This window comes from Colletotrichum siamense, assembly GCF_013390195.1.
Source record: "Colletotrichum siamense strain Cg363 chromosome Unknown KSG_Cg363_contig03, whole genome shotgun sequence".
Taxonomy (NCBI): domain Eukaryota; kingdom Fungi; phylum Ascomycota; class Sordariomycetes; order Glomerellales; family Glomerellaceae; genus Colletotrichum; species Colletotrichum siamense.
In genome coordinates, this window is record NW_023501016.1 from 4813734 (window position 1) to 4829770 (window position 16037).

The window sequence follows — 16037 nt, forward strand, 5'->3', positions numbered from 1 at the left end:
TCCAGCGTGTGTTATCAGCTTATCGATTGGCTGGCAGCCGTTCAAGCCCCTGTCTCTGGGGCCGCAAACCAGCAAGTCCCTTGCTGGCGCAGCGAATGCCTCTACGTACCTGGCGCGCCCTCTTTCCAGCTCTAGTGGGGGAGCAGCAGCGGCTTCAAGTGCCCCGCACTGGTACCGCAGTAAGGTACACTGTACTGTCCGGTTACGTTAGCGCAAAGCAAAGGGCCGGTGGTTCGAGGGCCACCAACACAACTGTTGCCATGCGCGCGCCTCTGTTCTGTTTAATGGAATTCATCGCGTTCGCGCGTGCGCCTTTCTCGATACCACCCTTACGCATCCACCAACGTCGGCGCAAGTCACCGCCCCGCAACGCTTCTTTGACAATTCTCCCACGACCTTGTCCACCAAACTTGCCTCGACAACGCCTGCCTTCCAGTACTGATCTCATCCCGTTCCCAATGCTGGCCACCCTTTCCGATCCCACGCATTCGATCGCAGTCTAGGCCGCCAACATGGTCGGACGACGTAGGAGGACGTCCGACTCCACCACGGCAACCGTCGACCCCGAGGACAACGTTTACACCGATGAGCTAAACGTACTCAAGAAGTTCGATCCGCGCCTGGAAGCCGATGACGCTACATCTACGATACAAACGTTCATCCTTGAAGATGCCACCATCCACGACAAGCACGGCCATCCTGCTGAACTCTTCACAGTCAGGACGAAAGGGCCCTTCACAATTCGCGGCCGTTTGAAGATAGACCAAGAGCAAAGCTCCAGAGGTTAGTTACGCATACGCCCATTGTCTCAAATCATGATCTAACTCAGCGCAGCCAAAAACCCAGCCATGAGAACCGCCCTGATCGAATCCAAGAATATTCGGAGGTACGCTATAGGCGCTTTCGACTCAGAGAATTCCGTCAGATATGGTGCGTGGGCAGGTGGGGGCACCGGCTGGTTTGAGATAAGACCTCCATCGGCCGAATATAAGCCAACACATGATCGAATGATCGAGGGTGTTGCCATTTACTACACCATTATGACGGCAATTGAGGAGCATGCGGATGCCGTCGAGGAGTACGAAACTCAAACCAAGCCGAGCAAAAAAGGGTCCAAGAAGAAGGGAAGAAAATCACCACCGAAAGCACTTACCATACAAAGCTTGCTTCTAAAGGTTAGTGATTGCCGACCGAAGCACTATTGTGCCCGCTAATGTGCTCCAGTATGCGGTGGCTATGGGTGACGGGGCGACCCTTGATGAGGTCGAGGCGCGTTGTGACAATCACGCACCATTCTTAATCTCGCATTTCTATGAAGACCGCGCAGCGTTCGATTGGGAACCCACAATATTCTTCAAGTGGCTTGTTGAGCGCCACCCCGTGAGCAACAATCTTCGCCACACAGAAGAAGCCGGAGCTAATGGTGATAGGACATCCATTTGGAGGTGCAGAAGGCTCGGAAGATGAAGCCACAAGGACAACCCACCATCGAAGAAGTTCCAGAAGAGATGGACATCGTTGCCCCAGCGGACACAACAGACGAACCCCCTGCGCAGAAGGCTATTTCGAAGCGCAGACAGCGGGACACTCCACAGGACACCGGCCTTCACAATGATGACGTTGAAGCTCACAACTCTGGCGCATCCGGCTCTCGGCGAAGCATCAGGTCGAGGTCGAGAGCCAAGACGAAGACACAATCGCGGAGTCCGCCTCCAGTGGTCATCGCGGCAGCACCTTCACCGTCTCCTGAGCCGATGGATGTGGACGCTGCGCTGCAAAACATGTCTGTCTCGGAACCTTCGCAGAACCAGGAAGCCAGCGAACGCTCAAATGTTGATTTGATTTTGGAGGGACTTGAGGAGCTTCGTCCAGAGCTGGAACCCCTCAGCAAGAATTCTTTCCCCAAGGTTTCATCGAAGCTGTACTACAAGTACAGCATCAAGCACTATCTCGGTTCAGCAGAGATACTGAAATATTACGCCAGGGAACTGGTAGAGCGTCTGGACCAAAGCGTATGGGGAGATTCCAAGTTTTGGGACACGCTGCAAGAAAACGCTCATGGACCTCGCATCACGCTTGAGCACGTTACTATGGAAAACATCCCAGGCAGCCTGATCCGGCGAAAAGCCAAGACTACAAACACAAAGCCTGAGACGAATGGAGCTGGCAGCTCAGCGGCATTTGCAACGCCCCCGCCAAAGCGTGCCGGACGTCCCGCAGGCAAGATGTCGGCTTTACGTCTGGTCGGCAGTAAGGGAAGTAAACGACGCTTCGATTCGACGGAAGACACCCCCGACACAGTTTCCCGAGGGTCCAAAGCGGCGAAGACATCGCACACCTACGACTCAGAGGAGAACAGCATGGAAGCCGCCAGCAGCTCTGGTGATAGCGACAATGAGTCTGAGGCTGACACCGCTGATTCTCCCGCCGCGTTGAAGGTGGTTGTCCGGGCGGAGATTCTGCCTACAACCGATGCCAAGGGGCCCAATGGCACCTGGGTTTGCGACGAAGAAGATTGCGGATTCGTTGTTCGTAACCCTGATCAGGACGAGGGCCGGGAAAGAATCCAAGACCACATCCAGGAGGCGCACTACAAGGACGAGAACCGGGACGCGCGCATCGACTTGGCAGTGACCGAGGGTGTTAAGAACCACCTTCCTATTGAGTATGGCACCCATTCTCCTTCCTCACACTTCAGACAACTCTGCCTTTCTGACGAGGTCTCCCCTTTCTGGGACACCGGTCCAAGTGGACCCTTAACTAGCAGGGAAGCATCCCCGTCCGAGTCCGTCACTGTTGCGGGATCTTCAGACGAAGACGACATTCTCCCCGGCACCCTCGAATCAATTTCTTTCGCCCTTTCCAGCTACGTTTCAAGATGAATCATTCTAACACTTGCTCTACTACAGCCACTTGCTCGAGAAGATCCGCCAGATGGGACAGAAGGTTATGGACGATGAGGAGCTGTCGGTCGATCGGGTCTCCGTGCCTCAGCCGATCAAAAGACGACTGATATCCTAGCTTCAGGTAAGGGGCAGGCACGGGGAGACTTGGGAATACATCGTGTCCGTTTAGGGAAGGGAGAGAGAAGGGGAGAGGCAAAGATACCACCAACATGCATGAATTGGGCGTTTGGGCCGTCGTTGGATTATTTTGGGCTGCACGTCGCCCGGAGTTTCAGGGGGGATTAGGTCTTGGGTCACCGTCACGACTTACTATTGGAGGTGATCGAGTTCTACAAGACCGATACGAGGTTATGGAAGGGTAGTTGACCTGGCAAATAGTTGCGCCGAAGACACGCAATTGTTCATACCCCCCCTCCCCTCTCCGTAGCATTGTCTTTCGTGATATCACAGCCCGCCCAACAGGATGAGTTAGTGATTAAGTTTGTTCACAGGTCGAACAACCTCTGGTCTAAGTCCTGTCGGTTTCAAACTGACGACGCTATTAAGCGTTGCTGATCAGTGAATATGTAGTGAACATCTACAGCAGCCGTGCTAGGTAAGTCTGCCTCTATTCATCCACTCAATACAGAACAGCGAACCTACAACTTTATCTAACTTTGTAGTACTGCAAACATCATCTCTGCGGGTCGCAGCCCAGAGCAACGCCGCGGGCTATGGTCGCCTCGGGCTATGAATGACCAAATGCTTCATATCCTGCCCCAAGACACACGCCGTTCCGACAGCGGTAGCTAAGCATACTTCATGCTGTCCAGATCTCCGTCTGCCTTTTTGTTTTGTATTTTTATTCTCCAACGCCGCGCTGCAAGGCCTAGGAAATTTCGGCCCTAGAATCGCTTTTGATCCAGGTATTTGCTTGCTGTTGACCACACCGCCTTGTCTGCGGCCGAAACCTCCTTATTCAGCGTCTGCACACCCTTGTGGATTGCATCGAAGAAAGCATAGGCTAGCTGAATATCCTCCTTGAAGTGAGTAGCATAAGGGAAGAACTTTCCGGGGAAAGCGTCAATAGTAGCTTGTCGCTGTTGCAGCGTTTCACCGGCGGGAACCTCGTCCATCAGCGTCTTGACCGCAATACCTAGAGCAATGTCTGGGCTGTGCAGGAAAGGCAACCTGCATATCTTCTCGTTAATCGTTGCGGCCAAATTTTGGGTCAGGGATCCTTACGTGTTGTTAATGTCCAAGTAATCATCCCTATCTCTCTCAGACTGCGCGTAAAGGAACATGGATGCCACGATCGCCTCCACCAGATCGCGGTCAGCCTCGCGCACTGCGGTGGACAGGGATCGGAACAACAAGAGATTCTTGTTGAGGGGACCCGTGTATCCATTTGCCTCGTGTCGAAGCTTGAGTAGGGAGGAGCATCGGCTGAGGAGAATGATACTGGCTTTATCATCCTCACTGCCAGCGCTGGGAGCGCCATTGAGCTCCTCATGTTTGTGTCGGGAGTTGAGGACGTCAAACCTGATGAGCTCAAAAGCGGTCAAGATTGCCTCAAAGATGTTAAGACCTTCAGGAAGTTCAATGTTCTTCAGTGAATCCTTCATGGCCCAAATCGCACTAGCAACAGCATTACCCCAGTTGGTAAGCATGTGAGAATCGTCAACGTAGCCACGGAGATGTAGGAATCGCCAAATGACAACGGCTTTGATATTCTGAGACGAATCGATACCGCCAATGCGCTTCTTGTCCTTTGGGAAGGTGGCCGTAACGAAATCAGTGAACAGCAGCGCTCCGAATTCGTATGCGATTGAGCCAGGGGGGTCCTCAAGGCCCTCGACCATCTTGAAAGAGCTCTCCTTCACATCCCATGTGGCGGCACGCAGAGATGGCGACGGTTGAAGGGATTTGTTGATCTTGTAGTTGAACGCATCGTCGAACCACACTTTGAGGTAGATCGGGTTGTGCTGCAGACCACGATGCAGTCTGGGGATGAGAAGTGCGATACTCTGCTCCTTGAGGGGAACGAGCTGGTTTGTGATCAGCTTTTTGTACTGCTCCGAGGACACGCCGTCGAGAGTTGGTGTCACAACGATTTGGCTATGTGTTATGTAGTTGAGAACGCGAGCACCAATCAATCCCGTGTTGAGGTAGTGGAAGAGCTCTCCAGGAAGCTGTAGGCCGAGATATTCGTGATTATCGCTCGTAATATGATCATAATCATTCACCTTGACCTCGCCGCTCTCTGCGATGTAGATGTAGTGGTTGATGGCCATCTTGGCCTGCCTGTACTTGTCCAACCACTTCGGGTCCTTTGACTTGAGAACATCCCCGTATGAGCTGCAAGCGGACTGCACTGACTTCTCTGACGCTCTGAGAAGGTTAACCGCATCTTGAATGGTGAATGGCTGACGCGGATTAAGAGATGCGTCCTGAAGAGGAGGGAAGGGAGGCAGGAAAGAGGTGCCAGTCATCAACAGCGCATCAACTAGCATGCTTTCGCTGACGTTGAGTGATTTCAGCAGTAGTTTCTTGGAGAGTGAGGTGACGCTCTTCGCCTCCCAGTCTATTGTGCGGATGATGGTGTCCCTGATGGGGTACAGGAGCAGCTCTTGGGAGCCCATGATGGCAGCGCATTGATCGGAGTCAATCACATCGAAATAGGCGAGCTATCGTTTTCTGTCAGTACTGCCCACTTGGAGGCCTTGCTTGACCATCGACTGACCTGGGCAGAGGCATTGTATGGAGGCACGAGGAAGTGAAGGTTGTTGTCCTTCAAGATCGACTGGAGCAACGGGTACAGGTTTTGAATGCGGAAGGCACCTAAGCCAAGTCGTGTCAGTATAATAGCTACCGTCCGCATCGTCCGGGTTCCGTACCGTAGTTCGCACCAAAAGCCTCGACGGCCTTCGTGGCTTCACCGGAAAAGTATAGAGTCCAGGCCTCGTTCGTTTTCTGGTTTGCAAGCTTTCCCCGCTGCACCGCAACTTCTTCTTGGCCAGTCACAGACTGGCCGTCGAAGATGAAGAACGGGATGATCTTGTGCGCTTTCCATTGCTCAATGTCGGCTCGGAGATGGAACTCGATACCGGTCATGCCACCTAGCGCGGGCAGAAGTGGCTCGTGGAAATGGGGACTCTCGAGGAAAAGCTGGAGGTAGTACGTCGCATCAATCGCTATCGCACAGTCCTCGAGCTCGGAGACATCGTGGGACCTGGGTCATGAGAAATTTAGTTGGCAGGATCCCAACTCCGGGGGCGGGTTGAACTTACATCGCATGGCCATTGGTCCAGGCGTCCTCCACAAGGCCTTTCATTCTGGGTCAGTAATGTCCAAGAAACAGCTTGTGAAATATGAAGTCGGGACGCCGAGTTGCAAGGGCAGGGTTGAGGAGCGGGAGTGTCCGGTTGCCGTCGATCGCAGTTTGAGGCCAGGTGGTGTGTGGTGTAACATGGACGAGACGAGCTTGAAGTGCAAGCTTTCGAGATCCTGATGACGAGTAGCCACAGAGCTCCCTTCCTCGTTGGGCGACCGAACTTTGATTCTCGTAGGATGCCCACTCTGGCGGGAACTCGGGTGCTTCTGGGCGCGAGGCGAGTCGAGGCGGGTATGACGCAGGTAGCCTTCAAGGCATGTGACGAGAAGACGAGGCTCCGGACAGGGCACGAAATGCAGCAGAGGGCGCGCGCATGGAGGGTACGAAGTTGCTCAAGTGCAGAAGAAAATGGCGGACTCACTAGGCATGTTGTCGGACCTTGCGCGACCACGAGGAAGCTCGTCGAGCTCGAGTTGACAACGAACCGTTTGGGGGTGAGGGACGGGGGGTGGAGCTTTGGGTCGCGAGATCTCTCAGGAGAGGCAAGGTGGTCGGACAGGGTCTGCCGGAAGTTCAAATGACTTCTGAAGGAATGACTGAGCTTGTCATGAAAAAAAGGAAGGCCACAGGAAGGCCAATGACACTGACAAGCGTGTCTCGAACGAAGAGGGGAGCTTTGGAAAAGGCGCTGGCGAGGGGCGGTAGGTAAATTGGGAGAGTTTGGGGTTCAAGGACGCATGGTAGCGTCCAGGACCTTAGGTAAGACCAGTAGGTGCGAGGTACGGTGCCGCTGTACAGACACGGGCAGGGCCCAGGGGGAGCGGGTTGGCAAATGGAACCCTTGGGTTTCGGGGTGCTAGCAACAGTACCTAGGGTTAGCGCCTGCCTTGAGTTACAGGTTGCAGTGCCGCCGCAGGTGCTGTTGGGTGGGTTTGACTTTTGTGGCGGTGTCCTCCATTGTGGCTTGCCGCGCAGGCGTCTGCACCTTACCTACCTATCTGCCGAGGAGTGAGTGACAACTCATCATCGCAGTTGCTTCACACATCTTAAGGCGGGCAGGCAGAAAGAACTCCTTCAGGTCTTTACCACCTTCCTGAATACTCCTTTATCTCGCTCTACCAACCAGAGCTTGTCTTGCGCTGTCCATCTAGCTCCAGAGAAAGACACCTCTTCGACAGCTTGGAGACCCTAGAAGCATGAACACACAAAAAGACAGGCATCCGAGACCGCGTTTCGGTCCCATTTCCCAATGGCAACAGGCGCCACTCCGTGTTCCAGCCACTCGAAGCTTCTTTCCATTGAAGCGACCTTGCAGCGGCTCCGTCCCCGCCTGTCCCGACCCCCGCTCTTGTCGGATGCATTCGCGCGTCTTTACAGTCAGGGATGTGGGATGCAACCTCCTTCTTGAGCGCGTCCTTCCAACCCTTGCAGATGGATGCCGCAGATATTCTGTACTTGGTATTTGGTCTGACGACTTCTAACTCTGTGAGGTACTGGCATCGAGTGATATCAAGATAGTAACTAACATGAGCTAACTGAAGGGGTCCTTGACTTCCCTAAACCCATTTCGACTTGCTAACAAGGGCAGTTGGACTTTTTCACTGCCAATTCGCCCGACTACTATAACATGTTCTCGGTGTAGACCTTACGGAAGTTGCCTGTGGCATGTCAACGGACCAGAATTTGGCCCATGCCAAGGTCATTTGCTCACAGCTCAAGCTTTGTGCTACCAACCTGCTGCATCCCAGCAACCCGCCATTCAGTTGATTGCCGGCTCAGGGTTCAGCTTGGAACAGGAGCAGCCCAACGAGTAGGCCGACAAGAAGTCAAGACGAATCTGCACCTCAATTGTCATCTGCATCACTGGAATTACATTGTATCATGAATAACCTCGTCGCAACAGCTCGAGCTGCGATTGCTGGCTTTTCGCCTGGTCTGATTGGACAGCCATCCCAACAGAGACAGCTACTGTCATATTGAGTTTGCTTAATCTCCCATGCCTCCTTATCTGAATAATACTTCTTCACGTTTCACCCCGCACATCGAATATGCAGCACATCTTGATCTTGTGGCTCGTAACGTCCAAGGGCAACCAGCCGTTCAGAGGAGTACGGCGGTAACACTCCAGCTCACAAAATTCTGGCTGCCTCTCGAAACAGACCCATTCTCATGTCCGCTATCAAAAGCTGCGTAATAGACATTACACAAGTCGCCCGGCCCCGTCTCAAGCGGTCCTATCCGCCCCTCCACACTCATCATCCCACCCTTATCGCTTATCGCATCCCACTTCGCGCGAGTTCGGGTGAACCTCGCCCCTCCAAGTGCGCCGCTCGCTCACTCTCATAATTCGCCTTGTTCTCTCTCTCATCTCTCCTCTTGTGAAGGCGAATAAGCGAAAGGAAAAGTAGCAGATATGGCCCCCAACGCGAACATCCCCATCATCGATATCGCCGCGCCTGGCGTCGACAGGACAGCCATCGCGCGGCAGCTTGTCGATGCCGCGGTTGAGCACGGCTTCATTTATATCCGCAATACCGGCAAGTACATCAACCTCGGCGATATTGATGCTGCCTTTGACTTGGTAACAAATTGTGACCCCTCTGAATTCAATACTTGACTGACATGCCGGAAACAGTCGAAGAAGCTCTTCAAGGCTCCCGTAGAGGAAAAGGCTGCCTGCACCATTCAGCAAAACAACCGTGGTTGGTCTGGCATGCACTCTGAGACCTTGGACCCTAAGAACCAAAGGGCAAGTAGTTTAAACCCGGCCCAGACATTTTCGTAAAGCTAATACTAACACTTCACAAAGGTCGGCGACTACAAGGAGTGCGTTTCCCCATCGCTGCGCTGATATACACCCAAAGACGACTAACATGACTAAGAGCCTTTAACTTTGGCGAATTCAAAGACTCCAAAGCCCAGCAACCCCTGCCCCCAACAATCCAGCCCGATGAGCCCTTCCTGAACTCCTTCAGAGACCAGTGCCACGCCCTCTGCCTCGAGCTCCTCAACCTCCTCGGCATCGGCCTCGAGGTCGACCCGCCAACCTTCTTCTCCGCCGCCCACCTCCGCGAAAAGGGCGACTCAGGCACCATCCTCCGCATGCTCTACTACCCGCCCTCCTCCGCGACCTCCTCCTCCCCGGACGACGTCCGCGCCGGCGCCCATTCGGACTATGGCTCCCTGACCCTGCTCTTCCGCCTGCGCGGCCAGGCCGGCCTCGAGATCCTGACCCGCGAGAACACGTGGGCCCCCGTGCCCGTGACGCCGCCCGGGACCGAGGCCGACGCGCTCCCGCCCATCCTGATCAACATCGGCGACCTGCTGTCGTACTGGACCAACGGCATGTTCCGCAGCACGGTGCACAGGGTCGTCTTCGGCGGCGAGGGCGCGCCCGGCGAGACGGACACGGGGCCGAGGTACTCGATGGCCTTCTTCTGCCACCCCGTCGGATCCGTCACCCTGGACCCGGTGCCGAGCGAGAGGGTGAAGCAGTTCGTCGCGCCGGAGGGCACGCCGCACGCGAACCCGTACGCGGAGAGGAAGGTCATGACTGCTGATGAGCATCTGTTCATGAGGCTGAGAGAGAGCTACAAGGGCCTGTATAAAGAGGAGGAGGCGACGAAAGCATAGACCAAGCCATGGGAGCTTGATCAAGAGATTTTTGCAAAACGTCATGTCTCATTATGTACGATGCGTGATGTATGCCGTGACTACTCATGTACTCATACAGAAAAACTCCTTCGCTATGCTAGAAGAAGGCCTAGACCAGTCCGACGAACCACTTGCGCTTCGGGTCAGGGGGTTGATCAGACAGCGCCTTTGATCCCTTGAGCACCCTCTCCAATGCAGTAACATCCTCCAATAAGCGCCAATCGTACACCTCGACCCACTCGCGCTTCCCGCTGGGAAAGTATTGCGGGCTCTCCTCCGCCCGTTTCATGAATTCTCTGGTGGCTTCCTTGCGATTATGCTCGACGAAGCAGATCTTGCGGGTGCGGTTCTTCTTGGACTGTGAGCACGCCGGGATGCTGCTCCAATGTTTGAGATCTGTGGTCCATTCGTGGATGCCGTGGGACGGAAGCAGGTTTTCGGTGACCCACGGTTGCTGGGCGATACAGGGAGAGAGGAGGGCGATACGCTTTCCTGCAAGGAGACAGTGGCTGCCTGCATATTCGCATGCCTTGGTGGTAGGAGATGGTTGGGGTGGAGGCGGCATTTCGGTTTGATCGTTCGAGCCATGTGCCTGAGGGGCTGCATTCTCCGCGGCCGGGGCTTGGGCACCGCCGGACGAGGGCGGCGTCGGGTTCGGAGGCATCGCAGCTGCTTCAACGGGCTTTGGGAACGCCGCCTGTTGAGAGGCCCGAGGTGAAGGAGCGGTTCGGTTGGCGCTCACTTCTCCAAGTGGCAGGCGACTTTGCTGAAGAGCAGGTTTTTGCTTAGCCAAGCAAGGGTCTGAACAAACCCTCGGTCGCTTGTTCTCGCAGGCAACAGAATGATGGTTTTCTTGCGCCCGCTTATTGGCTTTGGACGACGTCTCGGCAGTGACGATGTGGGCAGCTGGCTTGGTAGTCTTGCCTGCAATGCTTTCAGAAGCAGAAGACGTCGGTGGAGTGACGAGAGCAGGCTCTGCCACCTCAAGCAAGGCCGGGAGGGATCGGCGATTGATCAGTGGACTTTCCGCGCGAGGAGCTGGCGAAGTTGATCGTCGAACGGAGGACGTGCGGGAAGGTGTTATGAGAGAGGTAGTCGTCGACTGGCTGATAGCGTCGACAGGAATACCGCGTGGGTCTGCGCCTTCCAGCGCAGCGATCCAGCCAAGCATCTCCTGGCTGTCCTCCACTGGTGGTGTGGTTGTAGCGTCCTCGGCTACCTTCTGTAGCTCTGAAAAAGAGATGGTGTCAATGAAGGATCTGTCAAAGTGAATCTTGGATACCTGAGGAAACCTCGGCTGCCAGAAGCCAGTGTTTCCCTCCTTATCAAACGAGAAACAACGGACGTCGAACACCAAAGGCTCCGTGAAGACCACGCTTGGCATCTTTTGTTGCGCGATGCCTGGAGCAATATCCAAGATCAGCGCATCATTGTCGTCGAAGGCCACAGGCATAGGCCTGCCATAGGCCACCACAGTCTTGAGCATGGTCTCATTCAGCTCTACCTGGTGAACCACTGTGAATCTTGGTCTGGCTTGAAACCTCTGAACATCTTCTTTGTTGTCGAGACAACCAAGGTAGAAGTGTGTCCACTTGAGATTCGGGATGCCGTAGCATTTGGCTTTGTCCGGGTCGTAACGAGCTGCCACCACAGCAAAGTCGCCCACATCACCAAAGCTGCCGATGTACTCCTTCTTTAGCTTGATGGGGCAACCGGAAAATGGGCGACGATTTTCGCTGAAGTCGAAGTAGGGGTCGTCGGGCTTCAAGACCAAGCCTTCGTCTCGTGCTGTTATAGACTTGGCGAATGCCTTTCTCAAGTGGGATGCAGCCATGGGCTGGCCGAGGGAAATAACTTGGCGTTCTACTAGCTCGGCGAATCCCTCCCGGCAGGTGACCAAGTCAGTCAGACGCTTGAACCGCTCGCTATGCCGGACTCCAAGCAGTGATTCTCCGTCAACGAGAAGGACGTCGTAGTAGACGATCATCAAGTGCTCGTAGTGATGCCGCCTGTGCCAGTCAGACTACAATTTCTGTCTGGGAAGTGGAGAGCTTACTGTGAGTCGGCCTCTGTATGCAAAAAGCTGCCAGACCGAGACACATATTTTCGTATCTTATGAAATGGAAGAATCTTTTGTTCCTATGCAGTGTAAGTTGATGGAGATTTGACGCGTTATATATGCATACTTTATCACTGTAGACGACTAGCTCGCCCTCTAGAATGCATCCCTTTAAGAACTTGCAGTCGAGCTTTCCGATGTTGAGGGAATCGCGAATTGCCCTGTTGCCATTAGCCCACGTAAACGCGGCGAGGAGATCATCAACGTACCCATGCAATGCTGCGCGATCTGATGTGCTGTCTTTGCCGCTCTTGGAAAAGATCTGAATACACTTGTATCCCTTGCTCAGATCTATGTGGATCTGGCAATATTCCCCATCAACCTTCTTTTCACAACTCATCTGACCATGGCCGATTTTCATGCAGTGTTTGATGCTGCGTCCCTTCAGCCACGATTGTCTCCCTACCTTGACACCCAGAACAGGCGTCAGATGCTTCAACAAATTCTCGCGTCTTTTTCGTCCTGTCTCGTCGCGGAGATAAGGGTCGTTCCTCAACTTCTGACGAAGAGACAGAGCCGCGGAGAAGTCATCTTGGACTCTTAGAATCATAGGGAGCAACGGATCGTAGCAGTAATAGACGTGTCTGGGGTCGAATACGACAGGCTGGTAGTTTTTGAGGATGAGACGAGTCAGCCACTTGGCTTCCCTGGCGTTCAGGCGAAGGTACAAGCTGGAAAGAAGCTCATCTCGGTCGCGCGCGCTGCTCGGTCGGAGCTGCGATGCCTGAACTGCAGGAGAACTGAATCTGCACCTGGCGGCGAGGTTATTGAGAGCTGTGTCGATCTCCTCAATAGTAATAGGATTCGCAGCGTTGTAGCATGGGCTCGGCTGTGTGGATGTTAGAATGAACAGGTTCTCAGACACAGGCATCATCCAAAGCCGGGTAGCTCAGTAGGGATATCCGATGACATACTGTTTCTTTGAAAATGTTCTCGATACAATCAGCCAGATCCAACCCTAGGCCGGGCTCTTTGAATCGCTTCATCTCTTTCACACGCGACTGGCCGAGGCCCAGCACCCGTCCGACGATGCCACATAGCGTGTCGGCCTGAATGCCGTATACACGATCAGTACGCTTCTCCGGTAGGAGCGTAGAAAATAGAGCGGGGGCACTGTTTCCTGAGTCGTCGATCCGATGGCGGTGTTGCTTGAACCAGTTGGTCACGCGTTCGTTGACCTTGGTAGAATCCGATTTGCATTGTCTATGAGCCTGTTCTAGGAGGTCGCAAACAAGAAGGTAAGGAAATGGCATTGTGACAGGTTGACCATTGTAAAAATGAACCGATATAACGCAGACGATGTCTGATGAGAGGAAAACCTTGGTATGGGAAAATTAACCACCAGCCAACTCACGTTACAAGAGTAGGCAACCACGGCGGGCTTTACCCCGTGACAGTCCACGAGAGTGAAGCTGATTGCCTCAGGTGAATAATTGAATGGCGATTTCCGGTTTGGGTGGCCGCTTCCAGCTTAGGTCAGATGCTGTGCCTCGTGAGAGCTTCATGCACTGTCGGATGAAGAAGTCGCGTCCGTCACGCGTCTCGGTGGTACGCGCCGTAAGTACCTTTGGGTCCAGTGGAGGGCCTCCACAGGCCGGGCTCGAATTCAATTGCAAGTGCTCTGTGTGGTGCGACTGTGCATCCGATCGTCCGCTGGATTAATGCGTGCACAAAAAGCCATGCACAGCTTCAGCCAGAACAGGTGCGGCAGACGTTCTGGAATGGGCAGAAGCCAGAAGCAGCGCGTGAGATGGGAAGAATGTCGCAGCCATGACAGGCAATCACGTGGGGCCCGATGGGATTTGGGGAAACAGACTGCAACTCTGATTGGACACTAATTTCTGGGAAATTGTGAAATTGGGGGCTCTCCACGCAGGCCACGGGTCATCCCAGCTGTTTCCTGCGTACCCTTGCGGGCCCTGGATTCGCGACCAGGCAGTGCTGGCCAAGCTAGCATCTTAGTTGGCGCTGCTAAGAACTGGTGAAGAAGCTACTAACGACTGCTAGCAAACTGTCAGCAAACCCTCCAGACTGTGCGCCTACGTACGACTCGGAAGGAGAAAAAAAAGTGCCTCGGGCCATTTTACCAAGACTTCCCCGTCCGGCACCATCATGGCGCCGTCAGGACCGGCTGCACGTCGCACGCCTGTTGCCGGGGCGCCCATCGGTTCCTGACTGTTTCTGACTGTTTCTGACTCCTTGCAGCAGGAGCCGCAGTTTCTTACAGGCTGCCCACGGACAATGGTTGCACGCTGCAGCAAGCCCCTGAGCAACGTCCAACTCTCTTAGCCCGGTGGATCGGCGCCGATGCAAACGCACGACTTGAATCTGGTGGTCATGGACTTGGTCTTTATGACTCTCGAGTCTCGACTTCCATTGAGGGTGTGGGCCACCGGTTTCCGTGGACAATGGTTCGTTCGTTTCGTCTTGTTAATCGGACAAGGCGGACGCCAAAACAACAGGAAACATGTGCCAATGAGATCTGGGCTGGATTTTGACAACAAGCCGCCATGGCCAGGTAGCCTGCCATTGCCCATGACTGGTGTCTCATGCGGCTTTAAGCTGTGAAAACAAAAAGAGGGGGGTGGTGTTCGCCCAGCAGGGTCTATGGATGTAAATAATGCGAGTGCAATAGGCAAAAAGCAATGCGAACCTGCGAACCGCACTGCCAAACCACCAGATGTCCGTCATCAACAGCCCAGGTCAGACCACATGCTCCGGTTCCCATCCCAACAACCAGGCCCGTAGCCAACAAAAAAAAGAGTCAAATGACTGACTAGCTGCTGCACGTCTTCTGCGACATCCGTACAGATACACAGCAAGACCACTTTTCGTCCATTCACTCTCTCACTCTTACTCGTCGTTCGACATCTGCATCTGCATCTGGCCTACCTCGATCTGATCCAATTCTCCTTCTTCCCTTTCTGCTGCCCAATCCCATTGTCCACCAACCACACCCATCTTTCCTTCTTTCCCACCTGGTTTCGAATTGTCGCAGAATCTTGCGTCCATCATCGATCCCGCCTCCTCGTCATTGGCTCCCCGCCTCCCGTTGCTGCTGCTACCGGCGCTGTCGGTCTCGACACTTTATTACACCTTACTCAGACATACAGACAACCGTTGCCGTCCATCCCATCCCGCCTGCACCTTTGCACCTTTCGCTCGTCAATTCTCGTCCGAACTCACGGCCTTTGCCCTTCTCTTACCTCGTCGTTCCTTGCTCATACCTTACCTCATACTCTGGGTCCTGCCATCGGTCTCCTTGGCTACCCCTGCATGAACCCCAGGACGACCACGTCGACTACGGATACCAACATCAAAGTTCGGACGCACCACCAAGGACTCACTGCCGGACCGATCCTAGGCCTTTTACCGCGTACTGTCAACAACGCAAGCAAAGCAGACAGGCATCAAGCAATCCAATCCAGACCGGTTCAGTCCACATTGTGAACTGTCCAATCCACACAAATCAAGAAGGAAAAAAAGATAACAGCATTGACGCCTCGGAGTCACCATCATCCACTGGCAATCCAAGGGCCCCGACTCGCCTCTCCCAGTCGCAATTCCTTCTCTCATCTCGTCCTCTCCTGTCCGTCACAATCTTTACAGCAACACCACAGTTCCCTTCTCCATTTCCAGTCCTTGTCGTTCCTCGAACTGGGAATCTGTGCCCGAATCCGTCATTCGAGCCCCCCAAGGTACGGCAAACAGGCGAGATAAAAGATTCCACAGCGGCCGCACCCACTGGTTGACGAGCTTGAACTACCCTACCGCCCCCTATCTGAGCAGAAAATACCCTCGTCCGCCACGCCAGCTCAGCCAATCTCGCTGTCCAATCGTGGCATCCATTGCGCCTGCAACCCTCATTCAATCACCCCCCGACCAGACCCAGAGAGGACTCGACGAGGTCTGGTTCCTGAACCTGGGCCACACACCCCCGAAAGCCCCCCCGTCCCCATCGAGAAGACCCATTGCAAGTCCCAGACCCAGAAGAGACCAGACCCCCCAACCCCGTCTCTTGCTCCGGTTCCTGCTAATCGCTGCT

The 16037-nt window shown here is 54.3% G+C and overlaps 4 protein-coding genes across 4 annotated transcripts; 2 read left to right on the plus strand and 2 right to left on the minus strand.

Annotated features, from left to right (window-relative positions):
• Positions 1-512: 512 nt before the first annotated feature.
• On the plus strand, positions 513-2882 carry CGCS363_v005254 (uncharacterized protein; the record flags this gene model as incomplete). Its single annotated transcript, XM_036637103.1, has 4 exons — positions 513-783; positions 835-1175; positions 1225-1380; positions 1431-2882. The coding sequence occupies 4 exons, from the start codon at positions 513-515 to the stop codon at positions 2880-2882; spliced, it is 2220 nt and encodes a 739-aa protein (XP_036498028.1).
• Positions 2883-3790: 908 nt separating this feature from the next.
• On the minus strand, positions 3791-6219 carry CGCS363_v005255 (Uncharacterized protein; the record flags this gene model as incomplete). Its single annotated transcript, XM_036637104.1, has 5 exons — positions 3791-4076; positions 4131-5572; positions 5629-5726; positions 5783-6117; positions 6176-6219. The coding sequence occupies 5 exons, from the start codon at positions 6217-6219 to the stop codon at positions 3791-3793; spliced, it is 2205 nt and encodes a 734-aa protein (XP_036498030.1).
• Positions 6220-8632: 2413 nt separating this feature from the next.
• Positions 8633-9852, plus strand: CGCS363_v005256 (UPF0676 protein; the record flags this gene model as incomplete). The annotated part of the gene is made up of 4 exons (XM_036637105.1): positions 8633-8800; positions 8855-8878; positions 9029-9045; positions 9102-9852. 4 exons carry the CDS (start codon positions 8633-8635, stop codon positions 9850-9852), a joined length of 960 nt encoding a protein of 319 aa, XP_036498032.1.
• Positions 9853-9982: 130 nt separating this feature from the next.
• LIG4 (DNA ligase 4) lies at positions 9983-13245 on the minus strand (the record flags this gene model as incomplete). Its single annotated transcript, XM_036637106.1, has 4 exons — positions 9983-11882; positions 11930-12012; positions 12060-12821; positions 12907-13245. The coding sequence occupies 4 exons, from the start codon at positions 13243-13245 to the stop codon at positions 9983-9985; spliced, it is 3084 nt and encodes a 1027-aa protein (XP_036498033.1).
• Positions 13246-16037: the final 2792 nt, after the last annotated feature.